General features: G+C 42.4%; 1 protein-coding gene across 1 annotated transcript; it reads left to right on the top strand.

Annotated features, from left to right (window-relative positions):
- The first annotated feature begins 12,432 nt into the window (after positions 1-12,432).
- LOC141155409 (fibrinogen-like protein 1) lies at positions 12,433-15,781 on the top strand. The gene is made up of 6 exons (XM_073642276.1): positions 12,433-12,501; positions 13,169-13,190; positions 13,364-13,455; positions 14,810-14,930; positions 15,199-15,384; positions 15,480-15,781. Exons 1-6 carry the CDS (start codon positions 12,433-12,435, stop codon positions 15,779-15,781), a joined length of 792 nt encoding a protein of 263 aa, XP_073498377.1.
- Positions 15,782-18,802: the final 3,021 nt, after the last annotated feature.

The following is an 18,802-nucleotide window of genomic DNA, read 5'->3' as shown; positions in this document are numbered from 1 at the left end:
AGAACCATTTTTTAGGGACCACATCGCATTTGAAGTGACTTTGAGGGACCTTCATGATAGAAAATACCCAAATGTGACACTATTCTAAAAACTGCATCCCTCAAGGTGCTCAAAACCACATTCAAGAAGTTTATTAACCCTTCAGGTGCTTCACAGGAATTTTTGGAATGTGGAAGAAAAAAATGAACATTTATTTTTTTTCACAAAAATGTTATTTTAGACCAAATTTTTTTTATTTTTGCAATGGTAACAGGAAAAAATGGACCCCAAAATTTGTTGTGCAATTTCTCCTGAGTAAGCCGATACCCCATATGTGGGAGAAAACCACTGTTTGGGGGCACGGCAGGGTTCGCAAGGGAAGGAGCGCCATTTGACTTTTTGAATGTAAAATTTGCTTGAATAATTAGCGGATGCCATGTTGCGTTTGGGGAGCCTCTGATGTGCCTGAACAGTGACACTGTATTGGAAACTAGACCCCTCAGGGAACTTATCTAGATGTATAGTGAGCACCTTGAACCCCAGGTGCTTCACAGAAGTTTATAACATTCAGCAGTAAAAATAAAATTTTCATATTTTTCCCCAAAAAATGTTTTTGCATTTTCATAATGGCAATGTGGCGCCCCTGAGGGTTCGATCGCCACAGGGGTACTGCATCTCTTTAATGAGGTGTGGTATCTCTCCTTCGAGGTAAGGATGGTGTAACTGTCAGGACCCCACCTCTGCAACCAACACTACACCTCTCCCACCTGAGGGGGGCTTATAGGCACCAGGGTGCTGCCCCAGCCAGGATAAGAGGAGATGGGGGGGAACCAAAAGATACGGGGAACCTGGTAGTAGGTGAGGAATTTAATATGATAATCTAATTAATATAAAAAATTTGCTTTTCTGAAAAGCTTCAGTTAAAAAGTTTCTACTATGTTTTTTTTTCTTTTTCCCATCTGATGATGTTTTGTTTGATTCTCCCATCATGCACTGGGGAATGTCAAACGAGATGTCATCAGGGGGTTGGCCTTGCAGTCACTGCTGCAGCTGCTGTCCCCACAACAAATGCAGCCTTAGTAATGTCAAAGTAAGTGTGCTCAAAAAACATGGCAATGGGTATCCAAACTGCTTGTTTAATAACGTGGCTCTAGCAGATATTTTTGCTTTTTAATCCCTTTACCCCCGAAGTTGGTTTGCACGTTAATGACAGGGCCAATTTTTACAATTCTGACCACTGTCACTTTATGAGGTAATAACTCTGGAACGCTTCAAAGGATCCCATTGATTCTGAGATTGTTTTTTCGTGACATATTGTACTTCATGATAGTGGTAAAAAATGTTCGATATGACTTGCGTTTATTTGTGAAATAATCAGAAATTTGGCAAAAAAATTTAGCAGTTTTCAAAATTTTAATTTTTATGCCCTTAAATCAGAGAGATATGTCACAAAAATAGTTAATACATAACATTTCCCACATGTCTACTTTACAACAGCACAATTTTGGAACCAAATTTTTTTGCTTAGGAAGTTATAAGGCTTAAAAGTTGACCAGCAATTTCTCATTTTTCCAACAAAATTTACAGAACCATTTTTTAGGGACCACATTGCATTTGAAGTGACTTTGAGGGACCTTCATGATAGAAAATACCCAAATGTGACAATATTCTTAAAACTGCATCCCTCAAGGTGCTCAAAACCACATTCAAGAAGTTTATTAACCCTTCAGGTGCTTCACAGGAATTTTTGGAATGTGGAAGAAAAAAATGAACATTTATTTTTTTTCACAAAAATGTTATTTTAGACCAAATTTTTTTTATTTTTGCAATGGTAACAGGAAAAAATGGACCCCAAAATTTGTTGTGCAATTTTTCCTGAGTAAGCCGATACCCCATATGTGGGAGAAAACCACTGTTTGGGGGCACGGCAGGGTTCGCAAGGGAAGGAGCGCCATTTGACTTTTTGAATGTAAAATTTGCTTGAATAATTAGCGGATGCCATGTTGCGTTTGGGGAGCCTCTGATGTGCCTGAACAGTGACACTGTATTGGAAACTAGACCCCTCAGGGAACTTATCTAGATGTATAGTGAGCACCTTGAACCCCAGGTGCTTCACAGAAGTTTATAACATTCAGCAGTAAAAATAAAATTTTCATATTTTTCCCCAAAAAATGTTTTTGCATTTTCATAATGGCAATGTGGCGCCCCTGAGGGTTCGATCGCCACAGGGGTACTGCATCTCTTTAATGAGGTGTGGTATCTCTCCTTCGAGGTAAGGATGGTGTAACTGTCAGGACCCCACCTCTGCAACCAACACTACACCTCTCCCACCTAAGGGGGGCTTATAGGCACCAGGGTGCTGCCCCAGCCGGGATAAGAGGAGATGGGGGGGAACCAAAAGATACGGGGAACCTGGTAGTAGGTGAGGGTGGAGGATGCACATTTAGGTTACACAACAAAAATTCATATTTAATAAACAGCCATCTTGGGATTATGGTCTTTGATTGTGATCTTCATCACTGAACGTGGCTTTCTGTGTGAACCTGCAGTTGTTGGGGACACGGTCCTCGTGCTCTGGCTTTGAGGCGAGTAGCGGGCTATAGTTAATGGCTGTCTCTACCCGGTCAAGGTCCCTACCCAAGATGGCCTGGAGTGGAGCGGAGGAGTAAAGCTCCGCAGGCAAAAGGATCCCAGGGGGATGCAGACGGAGCGGTATACGCCACCTGTTCTCACTATTCTGGCCTAGCCAGAGGGACTCCTGCTGCAAAAGGGGTACCGGCCACCGATATCTGACTCTGTCACTTTAAGTCTTAGTCGGAGAAGCCCGGAGGCTCAGTGGATCCCACCGGGTAACGGACGGAGCGGAGTTGCCACCTGTACCCTTGTTCTGTGCATAGTCCAGAGGGAGACCCAGCCTTAGTACACGTACCACACACGGACAGGAGAGGACCTAGTGGGAAAAGTCTAGGAACACTCTGGTGCGGCGTCCTGACCAAAGCACCTGAACTACTCGGAGGTTGTCGACCCCTGGTCCTGGTGGCCGCAGCGCTCCGTGAGGAGCAGGGAGAAGCCTTGCGGCTGTACATTCTACCGTGAGTAAAGCTTGGAAGAATAGCCCTATGGCCTCCGGTTTCTTATTGCAACGCGGCACCGCACGACACCGCACCACAGCTCCCACTACAATTCCCATCTTCCTGTCTCCTCTGCCCTGAGGCCCTGTTCCGCCTGTGGGGAGTAGTACCATCTGCTGCTGCTACTACATCCCGCCTCAGAGGACTGAACGCAGCATTGGTGGAGGATCACCAGAAACCACAGATGGCGTAGTCTTTAACACCACTCGAATCACTGTCACCATCCCTCCTAGCCCTTAACTTTTTAATGTGACAACCCTGGGCAAGGACCGGGCCTAGCCCGCGACTACATCCACCCTGCACAGTGGCCCGGCTTCCGAGTACCCCAACTCTCAGAGTGGGCTAGAGAGTGGGGGAGGGGAAAGAGAGGCGTCCCCTAGTCCCACCGACTCGGACGCATTATTATCATCCATCTCTCTCTCTCCTCCACCCGGGCGTCACACAACTTGGCGTAGTCGGCAGGATTGCGTGGCCGCAGCAACGGAAGAGGATTGCCCATTGCTACCGGGTACTGCGCGCCTTTATACCTCAGACTGTCGTTTTCCACTTAAATGTCCGGAGGGGGGCCTGTCAGCCTACTGCCCTGGAGGCACCCCGAAAAGAGGAGGGAACGAGGAAAACCACTAGGTGCGGCCATAACAGTCCAAGACTCACCATACTCAGGAGCAGTCATTGACGCTGCTGAGGTAAGTCTACCGGAGCCTTCCGAACCCGGCCCAGGTCCTACTCCCGTCGGAGAGGAGGGAGGCATGATCCTGACCCCGGGGGAAGCAGAATTCCTTCGTAGGGAAACCCCGGAGCTTGCCCGATGGGTAGCTGAGGCCCAGCATGCGGCGTCCGCCGCGTGGCGGAGAGAGATGCTGCAGAGGATCCGGGCCCGCCGCCAAGGAGCAGCAACTCAGGCGGAAGAAGCAACGGAAGTTGCGTGCAGCCCAGGATCAGGTAAGAGTGATACCCCCGTCCCGGCTGCTGAGCCCACCGTGCCCCTCCTGGATCTGATGACGGAGTACCTGCTACCTGGCGTGGTAACTTGGGAGCAAGTCTTTGCCCCGGAGCTGGAAGCCTCCACCATCGCCGGAGGTCTGCATTGCCTCCCATCTCCCGTCTTGGAGGAACCTGTGCCTGCTATGGAATCCACCGACCCCAACCCGGACTGGTCCGCACTCCCCGAGGACCTGCAGCAACCCCTGCTGTCACCGCTACCCGCACCTCCAGTCACCTTGCCGGCGGCTGAGGAGTTGACCTGGGACAACCGGGGGGGGGACCTGATGGGCTTCCCCCGGGAGACACGGGCTGAAGCGCGGAGGAGGAGCGAACTGTGTAGGCAGCAAATCCTCCAGCTTGACCGGGAGCAACGGCAGAGGAAGGTTCGCTGAGAGCGCCATTAAGTGCGCACCAAGGCCGCAAAATCCAAGGCCCGCCATTAGGAGGCAGCCTGTCCAAGCCCCCGGGAGGAAGGGTAGATTGTCCGCTTCCACCAGGAGGCGGGATCGGGCTTCATTAGGAGTTCCCAGTTTGAGCACGACGTCTTTGTCAGCCGGCGGGACGTCGAGCCGCGACTAAGGAAGGGACACCCTGGCGGGAATTTCTTCCCAGGTGACTTTGTTTCGTACACCCGCCACCACGGGGTGCGGGGGTGGTACGCCCTGGATGTGCACAAAGTGTCCAGGAGTGACGCCCCCTTGCGCTCGACAGTGGAGGACCGGTCAGCCTCCATTGGGAGGAATGAACCTTTTCCCCGGTGGGGATCTATGGAGTAAGGGCCCCGGCGGCTGTAACCTTTTCAGTTAAACTGTTTATGTTTTGATAATGTTTTTCTCCCGGTTTAAAGGGACAATTGTCCCTGCGGACTAGCAGTAGACAGACTCTTTTACTTCTTGTAAATAGTTTGCATCTATTTAGGTGCTCCCTATTGGTTTTATACGAAACCGCTTTACTTCTACCTCAGACCTCAGAAGAAAAACCTGTCTGGCGTGGCTCTCCTGGATGTCCAACTCGGGATCTTCATGCAATGCAGCCACCCCAGGGCCTACGTTGAGGGTTTGGGACAGGTCCCTCTTGCTTCTGAAACTGACTCTTTCATACTGCACTTTAATTAGTCTGTCTATATGCATTATGTCTCTGTGATGTTTTTATACTTGTGTATATTTTTGTACTATTTAAAGTTTGCTTCGTTTAACAAAAAGTGCCTCGCATAATGGGAAGATTGTTGAATTGTTATGCCAAAAATATAAAAAGTCTGTACCAGGTTTTGCTCTCATTGCAGCCCGCTGACGTGCTGTGTTTCTCCAGGAGGGAATGTGGCGCCCCTGAGTGTTCGATCGCCACAGGGGTACTGCATCTCTTTAATGAGGTGTGGTATCTCTTCTTCAAGGTAAGGATGGTGTAATGGTCAGGACCCCACCTCTGCATCCAACACTACACCTCTCCCACCTGAGGGGGGCTTATAGGCACCAGGGTACTGCCCCAGCCGGGATAAGAGGAGATGGGGGGAACCAAAAGATAGGGGGACCTGGTAGTAGGTGAGGGTGGAGGACGCACATTTAGGTTACACAACAAAAATTCATATTTAATAAACAGCCATCTTGGGCTTATGGTCTTTAATTGTGATCTTCATCACTGAACGTGGCTTTCTGTGTGAACCTGCTGTTGATGGGGACACGGTCCTAGTGCTCTGGCCTTGAGGCGATGAGCGGGCTAGAGTTAACGGCTGTCTCTACCCAGTCAAGGTCCCTACCCAAGAAGGCCTGGAGCGGAGCGGAGAAGTAAAGCTCCGCAGGGAAAAGGATCCCAGGGGGATGCAGACGGAGCAGTATACACCACCTGTTCTCACTATTCTGGCCTAGCCAGAGGGACTCCTGCTGCAAAAGGGGTACCGGCCACCGTTATCTGACTCTGTCACTTTAAGTCTTAGTCGGAGAAGCCCGGAGGCTCAGTGGATCCCACCGGGTAACGGACGGAGCGGAGTTGCCACCTGTACCCTTGTTCTGTGCATAGTCCAGAGGGAGACCCGGCCTTAGTACACATACCACACACGGACAGGAGAGGACCTAGTGGGAAAAGTCTAGGAACACTCTGGTGCGGGGTCCTGACCAAAGCACCTGAACTACTCGGAGGTTGTCGACCCCCGATCCTGGTGGCCGCAGCGTGCCGTGAGCAGCAGGGAGAAGCCTTGCGGCTGTACATTCTACCGTGAGTAAAGCTTGGAAGAATAGCCCTATGGCCTCCGGTTTCTTATTGCAACGCGGCACCGCACGACACCGCACCACAGCTCCCACTACAATTCCCATCCTCCTGTCTCCTCTGCCCTGAGGCCCTGCTCTGCCTGTGGGGAGTAGTACCATCTGCTGCTGCCACGGGCGTCACAGTAACAAGAGAAATTGCACAATGCAGTTTGTTGTGCAATTTCTCCTGAGTATGCCAAAACCCCATATGTGGGGAAAAAACACAGTTTGGGCGCACGGCAATGTTCAGAATGGAAGGAGCACTGTGCGACTTTTTGAATGCAAAATTGGTTGGAATCGAGAGCCGACGCCATGTTGTGTTTGGAGAGCCCCTGATGCACCGAAACAGTGGAACCCCCCCCCAAGTGACCCCATTTTGGAAACTAGACCCCTCAACGATTTTATCAAAGGGAATGTGAACATTTTGAACCCAGAGGTACGACACAGAATTTGATAACAATAGGTCGTCATTTTGAATAAGTTATCATTAGTTTTGAGCGCAAGTGCTCGCTACTTGAGTTTGCGGCGGGTACTCGGGTATTCACCAAGTATCGCAGGTGATCGAGTGACATGCTCGAGTCCCCGCCCTGCATGTTTCACAGTTGGTAGAAACCCAAAATAACATGCACGGATTGCCCGTGCATGGCAGGCAATCCCCGCATGCTTTCTGGCTGTATAACAGCCACAAAGCATATGGGGCGGAGACTCGAGCATGTCACTCGAGCACCCCTGATACTCGGTGCATAACCGAGCACCCGATGCAAACTCAAGTAGCGAGCACTTGCGCTCAACACTAGTTGCCATATTGTCGTCATTTGCTGACAATTTTTTTTTTCCTTTGAAAAAATCCCAACATCAACACAACCCTAACCCCAACCCTAATACAACCCACTCTAGCACAATCCTAACCCCAACTGTAATACAAACATAGCCCTAGCACAACCCTAACCCTAGCACAACCCTAACCCTAGCACAACCCTAACCCTATCACATCCCTAACCCTAGCACAACCCTAACCCTAGCACAATCCAAACCCTAGCACAACCCTTACCCTAACACAACTCTAACACAACCCTAACCCAACCCTAACACTAGCAGAACCCTAACCCTAGCACAACCCTAAACCTAGAGTTTATTTTTTACGTCGTTCCTCGTGCGTTATAAGTGATTAGACGACTTTATTCCTCGGGTCGGTGCGATTACAGTGATACCAGATTTATATCGGGTTTTTCTGTTTGGCTGCTGTCACACACTAAAAGACACCTTTTTTGCAAAAAAAAATTTTTTCGCAGCACTATATTTTGAGAGCTATCATTTTTCCATATTTCTGCCGACAGAGTCATATGAGGGCTTATTTTTTGTGGGACGAGTTGACATTTTTAAAAAACAGAAATTTACCATGTGGTAAAGGTGATAAGGCAGCTTTATTCTTTGTGTCAGTATGATTACAGCGATCCCACATTCATATATTTTTTTTAATGTTTTGTCACTTTTGCACAATAAAATTTTATAGAAAGTTGAATTATTTTTGGATCGATTAATTCTGAGATGTATACGTTTTTTATTTTTCTACTGATGGAGCTGTATGGCAGCTTTTTTTTTTTACGGGACAAGATGACGTTTTCAGTTATACCATTTTTATTTATATTTGACTTAAAACAAAAAAAAAAAAAAAAACTTGTTCTACCAAAAACCAAAATGGGTAATGTATGATGTTCTCTTGTTAAATGCACAACTTTTTAAATCAAGATTTTCCAGGTGAAAGTTGAGAATGTGCAGTGAATATTCCACACAGTCGTTTTTCCAGTCTGCATTGTGTGTTGTGTTTGCTTAAGTTTCATCCCATTATGAAAGGCTCATTGTCTTTCATTCAACTTTCAAGTTTATTTTTTCGGACACAAAACAAGACTAGACGGGCTGTTATTATCCACAAGAAAAATGTTTTCATTTAGATGTTCTTGGGAGTTTTAGACACTCAGCATTGAACTTTTGGAGAACTAAAGACAATGTAAAAAAATGCTCAATAAATTAGATGGGAGTTAAAAACCATTTTAACAACAGTCTCTGCTTTCCTTTTTTCCTGCGCTTCTGGTGGCAGCTTGACTTCGGCGCACGTTCTGACATATCATACATCAAGGCTAAGCCGCCGCCGAAAGCACTTGGGTAGTGTGAAGACAAAACTTCCAGAGTGGGTGCCTTAAGAAGGTAGCTGGGGGCTGGCACTGAGCTGTGCCGATAGGGACTGGTGAAGGGCTAGTTCAGTATGATTTTTTTGTTGTTTTTATTGACTTCCTGACACATTGGCTCATTATGCTTTGGCAACAGGAGACCTCAGCGCATAATAAATTGCTTTTTTAATGGCAGTAGGGGCTCACTCAAATATGGCCAAAAAGCACTGGAGTCAGAAATGGACACTGCACTTTCTGCGTATAAAAGGTATGAGTCCTGATCCTTGCAGATCAGAGTTTCTTCTGCAATGGTCTCCATTGTTGGAGCCAGTGGCGTAACCTGAAAGTCATGTGCCCCAATGGAAAAACACCAACGGGGCCTCCAGCTATTGCAAGCCTTTAATAGTAATGGTCTTTTCATGTGGCCCGAAGGGACATTTTTAGACCCTCTAGGTTCCAGGGCCTGGGTGCAATTGCAACCCCTGCACCTATTCTAGTTGTGCACCAGGTTGGAGCTGTTTCCTCACTCCTGATCTCATGGTTACACCTGCTATGCCGGCACCCTCCTGCCTGCAGAAAAAGTATAATCCTCGAAATGCAACTTGAGCTGCTTCACAATGAGTCAATTTGGCAAGTGTCCTCAATTTTTTTGTTATTAAATTATTTGTTGAATAAATTTCAAACATGTCACAAGAGGTGAGAGAATTTATTCTTGTAAAATTTAATTGTACTCAAATTTTGTGAAAATATGCATGCCGGAGAATACAGATTTTTTGCAATTATCTACATGTGAATTCAGCAAAATGTTGTCCAGTTGCGGTCACCATTTTACTGAACAGTAGAGGGCTGACAAAAAGTTGGAAAGAAAAAGGCAGCTGAGGGTCTGTTGAAGACCACCGTGCTTGTCATTACAGAACGCCCTTGAAACCCAACCTGTGGTATCGCTGTAAATGGCACAAGCGATCCGACAATCACAGGTGTAAGTCCCCTTAAGGGCTCTAACAAGTACAGTGAAAAGTAAAAAAATACATTTTAAAAAATCTAAAAAAAAAAGTTCAAATCAACAACTTTTACCCAATAAAATAAAGATAATAAAACATTTAAAAAAGAAATACACATACAGTACAGACCAAAAGTTTGGACACACCTTCTCATTTAAAGATTTTTCTGTATGTTCTTGACTATGAAAATTGTACATTCACACTGAAGGCATCAAAACTATGAATAGACACATGTGGAATTATATACGTAACAAAAAAAGTGTGAAACACCTGAAAATATGTCTTATATTCTAGGTTCTTCAAAGTAGCCACCTTTTGCTTTGATGACTGCATTGCACACTCTTGGCATTATCTTGATGAGCTTCAAGAGGTAGTCACCGGAAAAGGTTTTCACTTCACAGGTGTGCCCTGTCAGGTTTAATAAGTGGGATTTCTTGTTTTATAAATGGGGTTGGGACCATCAGTTGTGTTGTGCAGAAGTCAGGTGGATACACAGCTGATAGTCCTACTGAATAGACTGTTAGAATTTGTATTATTGCAAGAAAAAAGCAGCTAAGTAAAGAAAAACGAGTGGCCATCATTACTTTAAGAAATGAAGGTCAGTCAGTCCGAAAAATTGGGCAAACTTTGAAAGTGTCCCCAAGTGCAGTTGCAAAAACCATCAAGCGCTACAAAGAAACTGGCTCACATGAGGACCGCCCCAGGAAAGGAAGACCAAGAGTCACCTCTGCTTCTGAGGATAAGTTTATCCGAGTCACCAGCCTCAGAAATCACAGGTTAACAGCAGCTCAGATTAGAGACCAGGTCAATGCCACACAGAGTTCTAGCAGCAGACACATCTCTACAACAACTGTTAAGAGGAGACTTTGTGCAGCAGGCCTTTATGGTAAAATAGCTGCTAGGAAACCACTGCTAAGGACAGGCAACAAGCAGAAGAGACTTGTTTGGGCTAAAGAACACAAGGAATGGACATTAGACCAGTAGAAATCTGTGCTTTGGTCTGATGAGTCCAAATTTGAGATCTTTGGTTCCAACCACCGTGTCTTTGTGCGACGCAGAAAAGGTGAACGGATGGACTCTACATGCCTGGTTCCCACCGTGAATCATGGAGGAGGAGGTGTGATGGTGTGGGGGTGCTTTGCTGGTGACACTGTTGGGGATTTATTCAAGACTGAAGGCATACTGAACCAGTGTGGCTACCACAGCATCTTGCAGCGGCATGCTATTCCATCCGGTTTGCGTTTAGTTGGACCATCATTTATTTTTCAACACGACAATGACCCCAAACACACCTCCAGGCTGTGTAAGGGCTATTTGACCAAGTAGGAGAGTGATGGGGTGCTACGCCAGATGACCGGGCCTCCACAGTCACCAGACCTGAACCCAATCGAGATGGTTTGGGGTGAGCTGGACCGCACAGTGAAGGCAAAAGGGCCAACAAGTGCTAAGAATCTCTGGGAACTCCTTCAAGATTGTTGGAAGACCATTTCCAGTGACTACCTCTTGAAGCTCATCAAGAGAATGCCAAGAATGTGCAAAGGAGTCATCAAAGCAAAAGGTGGCTACTTTGAAGAACCTAGGAAATAAGACATATTTTCAGTTGTTTCACACTTTTTTATTAAGTATATAATTCTACATGTGTTAATTCATAGTTTTGATGCCTTCAGTGTGAATGTACAATTTTCATAGTTATGAAAATACAGAAAAATCTTTAAATGAGAAGGTGTGTCCAAACTTTTGGTCTGTACTGTATGTGGTATCGCCACATCCAAAAAAGTCCGATCTATCAAAATATAAAAATAATTAACCCGATTGGTAAACACTGTAAACAGAAAAAATTAAAGAACGCCAAAATTCAGTTTTTTATGAAGCTGCAATATTCGAAAAAAATGCTGTAACAGGCGATCAAAATGTCAAATCTATCCCAAAATGGTATCAATAAAAACTTAATCTCACCCTGCAAAAAAATAAGCCATCACATTGCTCCATTGACTGAGAAATAAAAACTTTATGGGTCTCGGAAAATGACGACACAACACCCCAACCCCCCCCCCCCCATATTTTTTTCTGCATACTTTTTTTTTTTACCACTAAAATATTGAAAAACCTGGGCATGTTTGGTATCACTGTAATTGTACCTATGAGTAGAATCATATATCTTGATCATTTTTAACAGACAATGTACGTCGTTAAAACTATTTCCTGAAAACTATGTCAGAATTGTGTTTTTTTCACAATTTCACAGCACTTACATTTTTTTCCCGTTTTCCAGTACATTATGTGGTAAAATCAATGTGTTATTCAAAATTACAACTCGTCCTGCAAAAGACAAGCCGTCATATGGCTATGTGGACGGGAAAATAAAAAAGTTATGGGTCTGGGAAGATGGGGAGGAAAAAACTAAAACTGGCCACATCCAGAAGGGGTTAAACCTATATTATATACATTGTATATTTTAATTTGTAATTATCAAACTCTTTTTAGATTAGTTATTTTTTAGATATAATAAAAATAAAATAACATTTAGAAACAAAATGAAACCTTAAATTCACTGAGATATCAAAGCCTACAGAAGTGAGAAACTAAAATGTTAATGTCCTAATTGTGTGATAAATAAGAGCGATAATGAAGTTTCTGCCACCGGATTTGCAAGTTTTTGACTCCACCTTCTACTTTGGGCTATAAAAAGGGACGGAAGTGATGAGAAGTTCATTGTACTCGGCTCAGTTGTAGGTGATCTGGACTTTGGCTTCTTTGAGTTAGAATTGCAAGAAGAATTGTCTTTCTTACTAAACTCTCTATTAAGTAATGCATGTTACACGTTTTACAAATTGTCTAATTTCTAAAAAATCTGATGTGCCTTATATTTTGAGAATTTTTATCATTATTCAAATTAACTTGCATTTTTACCTTTTTTAGGAATAGAACCATGGCGGCCATAAACATATTCATGTGTCTCTTTTTAGTAAGCAATTATTGCCTCCTAACTGTATCACAGGTGAGTACCTTGATTTTTTTGAAATATCATAGGAAATTGAAAGCAATTTTATTTTAATTTTTTTTTAAAGATTTAATGAATTGTAATTTTTAAGAAATATAGAATTTAAGAAAATTAAATCCTTTAGATTTAGTAAATAAAAATGCTATAACTCTTTAATTGAAAAGTTTTATTATAGCAAATTAGTTAAAAAACTGGTTTATAAATGGGACAAAGGAAAATACATCAGTAGTATGAATATACATGTATATATGAAGAGGCAATGCTTAAAGAGGTATTTTCATAGGATAGGGAACAGCTCTTCAATCGTTGGGCTCCGACCGACATGGCCGTTATGATCCTGAGAACTGGGTCGCTGAAGAGCCCCGTATTATTGGGCAGCAATAGTCAATCATGAGCACTGTTGCTCCTCTCACTTTCATTGGATGCTGATGATTCATGGTGGTATCAAATGTCCTGTAATAGGTGAAATGTTAGGGCACTAGAGTAGTGCAAATAGACTAAAAGAACGCAATCACCTCAAAAAGATTTGCGGGAATCCACTAAAACCAAGTCTTATCCTGTTGGGTGAATTCAAAAACATACATTTTTTAATTATATGTTTTATATACAGTAAGTGATGCTTCTAAAATGTTTTAAATAATAATAATGTTTTTTTTGCTTTCAGGCTCAGTCTCCAGTGGCTCAAGGTAAGATAGTCAAAATCTACAAATTTTTTAAATTTAGTTTTCAAGTGTAGAGATTGTAAAAATATATATAGAGTATATAGAATATAATGAATTGACATCAGTTATTGTATTTTCATAAGTTGATAATTTGTCTCTTTTTTAACACATTGTATTTCATTTCTTACTTTCGGTAGGATATGACTGCTCTAATATATGGGAAAGGAATCATACCGCTACCAGTGGAATATACATGATCAAACCGAGAAATGCCCAATTTGGTTTTCAGGTGAGACGGTAAAAATAATCCTGGCTGTTTTTTCAAGGTTAAAATGAGAAGGACTTTTACTCTTAAAATTTCAGCGCCTATATCCAATGATATTTTTATTTTCATTATTATTTTAATTTAAATTTTTTCTAAAAATTTTTTTTTTAAGGGATGAGCCCAAAATGACATTATTTTCATTTAAAATCTACTACAGACCTTTGGATCCCGCCCCAATTGCTATGAGCAAAGGTGTCCAAAATGACCATTTTGGTCTGGACGACAGGAGTAGTTTTCATCGTCTTTCTACATAGAGATGAAATAGAGCATTTTTAAGAGGATCTGTCACCATGTCAAAAGTAGGCAGCTTTTGTGCTTTTGTTCTTTTTTTAATCCCTCTGCCCCCATACTATTCATGATTTTTTTTATATTTAATCCACATTATTGATCAAGAGATAAGAGCAAATTTCTTTAGTGCACCTCCATCTCCAAGACTTGTCTCATGCTGCACCAGTTCTCTGGAATGCACTACCCCAGATGATCTGACTGATTCCTAGCCCCCACGTTTTTAAGCGTGCTTTAAAAACCCATCTCTTTAGACAAATCTATCACCTGAACTCTGTAACCCAACTCTCCCCCCTTCCCTCCTTCTAAATATTATTCAGAATCTGCTCCCTCCTATTCATCTGTCTCCACACCCTCCATGCACATGATAACTGCACTTGATTATTGCACTTGAACATACGGGCTGATGACCGGATCATGCAGCTTTATATGAACATCCCTATTCATTATAATGGCTGGACCTGAAATAACAAGCACTTCTCACCTATTGTGTCCCACTATTTCCTTGTAGATTGTAAGCAGCGAGCAGGTGTGGGCATGGATCCCCTGGGGCGTCTATTTATGAAGCTTTGTCCCCTTGGTAAAGACCCTAAAAATTACCACTAAATAAAAAGACCAAATCTCTGGATATGTTTGGCAGATTTTTTTTTAAACAAAAAGCTGAATACTCGGCGTAAAATTGGAATAAAATAGGAGAAAAATTTGGCCCTTTTGACCTGGTGACAGATCCTCTGTAAACAGCTTCTTGTACTCATTCAGCATAATGGCCTGGTTTTCTATGGAGTGGAGTGCATGCTCCTCCGGCTCTTAGTCTAAGAACATGGTTGGGGGACAAATTTGGAAATTTTCCATCCTAGAGTTAGACCCCACCTTGGAGTATGGTAAAATGGTGACCGTCAATGGGCCACAAACTTAGAAATCTTCAGTAAACGTACAATTTTCTATGTATCGTTAAGGTAGAAATAATTTGAAATGTCATTTTTGATTCATTATTCTAAGATTTACATTTATGATCTTTATTCTCCCCGTTTAGGTTTACTGTGAAATGTCTGGAAGTGGCGGCTGGACTCTTATCCAAAACCACAATGGAGAAGATCATTTAGACTTTTATGCAACATGGATAGAGTATGAGAACGGATTCGGAAGACTTCAAGGTAAAGTGGGCATCAGAATGGAGGAAAACGTTAACAACTATATGGGAATCACTTAAAGGGTTTTCATGGAGAGACAAAAGGGTTTCATGAATTTTGTATTTAGGATTATTTATGGGAATAAAATTTATTTTTTTATAAGTGGAAAAAGTTGATCTTTTACTAGAAACAGCCCTTTAGTGGAGATTTTCTGCTGTTGCCGGTTACTTATTGTATCACTACTGTTTACAATTTCTTTCCTCTATGTAATTGACTTTTTTTCTTCTTAAAGGTGAACATTGGCTTGGACTCAAGAACATGTATGCCCTGACCCATCAGACACAAAGACCCTGCAAACTGCACATCAGCCTGGGGGACTTTGATGGGAATGAAGCCTACGCAGAATACAGATCCTTTAGCATAGGAGAGGCTAACAAATTCTATGAATTGTCAGCAGCAAATTATTCGGGTACAGCAGGTGAGCGGATCCAGAACAAATCCATAAAAAGTGTCAAAACCATAAAAAAATTGTTAAAGAAAGACGTAGAACATTTTCTCTATTTTCCATTGTAGGAGATGCTTTCCTTGGATTTCCAGACATTCCCGGGAGCAACCAGCATGGCAGCTATTTCAGCACTTGGGATAATTACCATGACAAGTGTCACCCATTATGTGGTAGCAGTGACATAAAGTATAGGAGCTGCAGTGACCAATATGGTGCAGGCTGGTGGTTTAACGCCTGCGGATTGGCAAATCTGAACGGCGTTTGGCACGCGGCACCAGATTACCAACACTGGAGCACTTCTGTGTCGTGGCCATCGTGGAGATTTACAGATTCCTTGAAATTCAGTAAAATGTTTCTGATTCACTATTAGAGGAATTGTAATATTTAGCTGAATAGAATAATTTATTTGAGTCCTTAAAATCATTTCTACTGTAAATGTTCTCGTATTATTGCATTACTTTTTACTTGTAATATTTCTGCCTAATGTATTAAAGCTATCTAGAATATATTCTAGTAATGTGTCTTATTATAGTAGAAATGTGGGGTACACGCAAACACTGACAAGCCATGAGGTCTTATTAATGAAAACTAACAGTAAAATAGCCCTTGTTACCTAAAGCAACCAATCAGATGCCAGCTTTTATTTTGCAAGAGCAATTTAGGGAATACAAATTGTGCTCTGATTGGTTACTAGAAGATACTTTGGTATATAAGGCCCAAAGTATTCTCCTTTAGAACTGTTCATTTCCCTCCTTTTTGGCTGGCACAGAATCGGATAAGTATTCTGCTTTGAGCCTCCATCTTAAATTAGCCAGACATGAAACTAAGTGCATAGGCTTGCAGCCCGTGAATCTCCTAAATGTAAAGCTTATGTAAAAGGGTAATGGATGTACCTATAACATGACCATATGCGGCACATAATAATATGTTGTACATGGCCTCTAGAGTTCTCCCTTCTTCTGCGGTTTCAACTGTCCTATCGGTTCATGTTGGTTGTCGATCACCAGGACACCACATGTATAATGACAGGTAAGGTTATGTTTACATCAAGCCTACTGTCAGTGGCTTTGTGTGACGTTATGTTTGAAGTTATAGAAAATGGGATTTGGGCGAATACACTCATGAGGCCATTGACTGTAATGATGCAGACAGAGTCACTGTGCGCTCTGCTTGACATAATTTGTGGTCATATATACCTATTGAAGGCCACCTCCAAGATGTGGTCAACTGAGTCTTGGAGCCTTTTTCAGACAGGCGCATACATCCAAAAATTATGTCCAACACTGTGACTCTGTCTGCATCATTATAGTCAATGGCACCATCAGTGCACATGCCCGAGTCTCCTTATTCAGACATAAAGCCCTGATGGATCCACTGACCCTAGGCTGAAATGCGATATGAACATAACCTAACATTTACATTTATGTTAAAGCATCCTTAAGAAGAACCTTGGTAGCATCTGGGCATAGCTGCCTCAGCACTTATTCTCGGTCACTTGTACACACGGTTTTGGAAGTAACTCTGCAGGGAGGTTGTTCCAAACATCATGGAGAACCAGCCATAAATCTTCTGTGTATGAGGCTTGTGCAGATCCTTCTGTCTCTTAATGTGATCCCAAGCAGACTTGATTATCTTGAGAATAGGGCTCAGTGGAGGACATATTATCACTTCAAGGACTTTTGCACATTTGATTCACATTGCATGAATTCTATGGAAATCAATTTTCCTGGCCAAATTGAAGCGAACTGCCCAGTTAGAATTTTGACACTTTTGCAGAGCAATAATTGCGCGCTCAAACATTTTCAGAGTATTTTTACTAATGAATGGAGATGATAAATACATTCAGGACCTTCATAAATGTATGGACTATCCTGTGAATATGCCATGAATTCATGAAATTAAAATACACTTTTAAAGTTGTGTGTTGAATGCGTCTGATATTGCAACCAATAATTGGTGGCGTATAAAAATTGTAGCATCTTTTTCACATAGTTTCTGAAATTTCCTCCAACGTTTCTTCAAAATGTGATTGTGAGGGCATGTGAGTGACCTGAGTGATGAAGACTTTAGGAGAAAAAATTGATGGTGCTAGTGTGATAAACTTGACTGTTTTTTTATCAATTCTGCAACATATGATAAGTAAACATTTTGGTGTAGCAGTCATTGGAAAATCAGATCAGACAGAGCTTACATTTCTAGAAACACTACAAGTCAAGTAAAAACAAGCTGAACATGCAGAAGTCTGAGTGAAATTTAGTAGAATGCAGATATGCAAGTGGAAGATTTGAAAAATGTCTTTAAATCATTGGTGCTGGCAAAATTGGAGGCTTAGGAAACAATACTAATTTTTAAGGTGGTTTGAGTAACAATTTTTTCAAGGTTGCACATCCCCTTGATAGTTTCAGAAAGAAAGAAGTGGCAAGGAACATAAGAGTGGTCATCCCAAGTAATTAGGCCAAGGGGCCAGGAACAGATCAGGAATCAAAACATAGTCCATCAACGTAACAATGGTTGCGCTATGGTAAGATAGTGGAACAGAAATTGCTACCTTGAGTGATGTTGTCTGCTGACTCTAAAATATCAGGGATTGTCTAAGAGTTGGAAGGTCTACCAGTTTTCAGATTGAAGACTTGTGGTTGCCCTTCTTTGGATTTTGTCTAGAAAATATGTTGATCTTTGACAATGAGTTTCTCTATTTCCTCTTCCCTTCAAGTGATTCACTGATAGACACAGAATAGGATGTTCAGCCAAATAAAACATTTGGCCTGGCAGGTCCTATAGCTGTGTCTTCCTATGGTTTGATCTCCTACTTGGTGCTTAGACATGCTACTGTTGCTGATTTGACATTTTAGATGAACTTATAGTTTTTTGAGTACTTCACTGGTTGTTTTTTTTCATTATAACTTGAAGAGTGAGTTCTTGCAGATAATGGACATTGACCTTGAAGAAGAATGTCCAAAAACTTTTCTCCCCATCCACAGGCACTTACGTCCAGGGTCAACAGCACTTCTGGATCAGGATTCCAAAAACACCTCTGCTTAGGTTAATTGGTTTTATTCAGTAATTTAAGGATTCGTTCACTAGATATGGAATAATAATTTGTTCCAAGTTGATGAACTTGAGTTTTAAAGAATTCAAGTAGAAAGGATTCCAAGTTACTGATGGAATACAGAATGTAGGAGGATGAACATGGATTTTCTGGTGGAAAGAACATCTTTTCTCCCTACTAGAGATTCGTTTCTCTCTTTTCTGTGGGAAGGAAGCAGATATTTTTAAGTTTAGGATCAATCTTATATTTTGAGGAAATGATTCAGTCCTTCTAATATCTTTTTTTTTAGGGAAATGGAAAAATTTGCTGTTAGAACAAAAGTAAATCTCGATAAGGAATGAT

This window comes from Phyllobates terribilis, unplaced genomic scaffold (genome assembly GCF_046119375.1).
Source record: "Phyllobates terribilis strain yellow unplaced genomic scaffold, ASM4611937v1 Scaffold_7__3_contigs__length_470593459, whole genome shotgun sequence".
In the NCBI taxonomy this organism is placed as follows: domain Eukaryota; kingdom Metazoa; phylum Chordata; class Amphibia; order Anura; family Dendrobatidae; genus Phyllobates; species Phyllobates terribilis.
The sequence above is the reverse complement of the archived record's forward strand: the minus strand, read 5'-3'. Positions and strand labels throughout refer to the sequence as shown.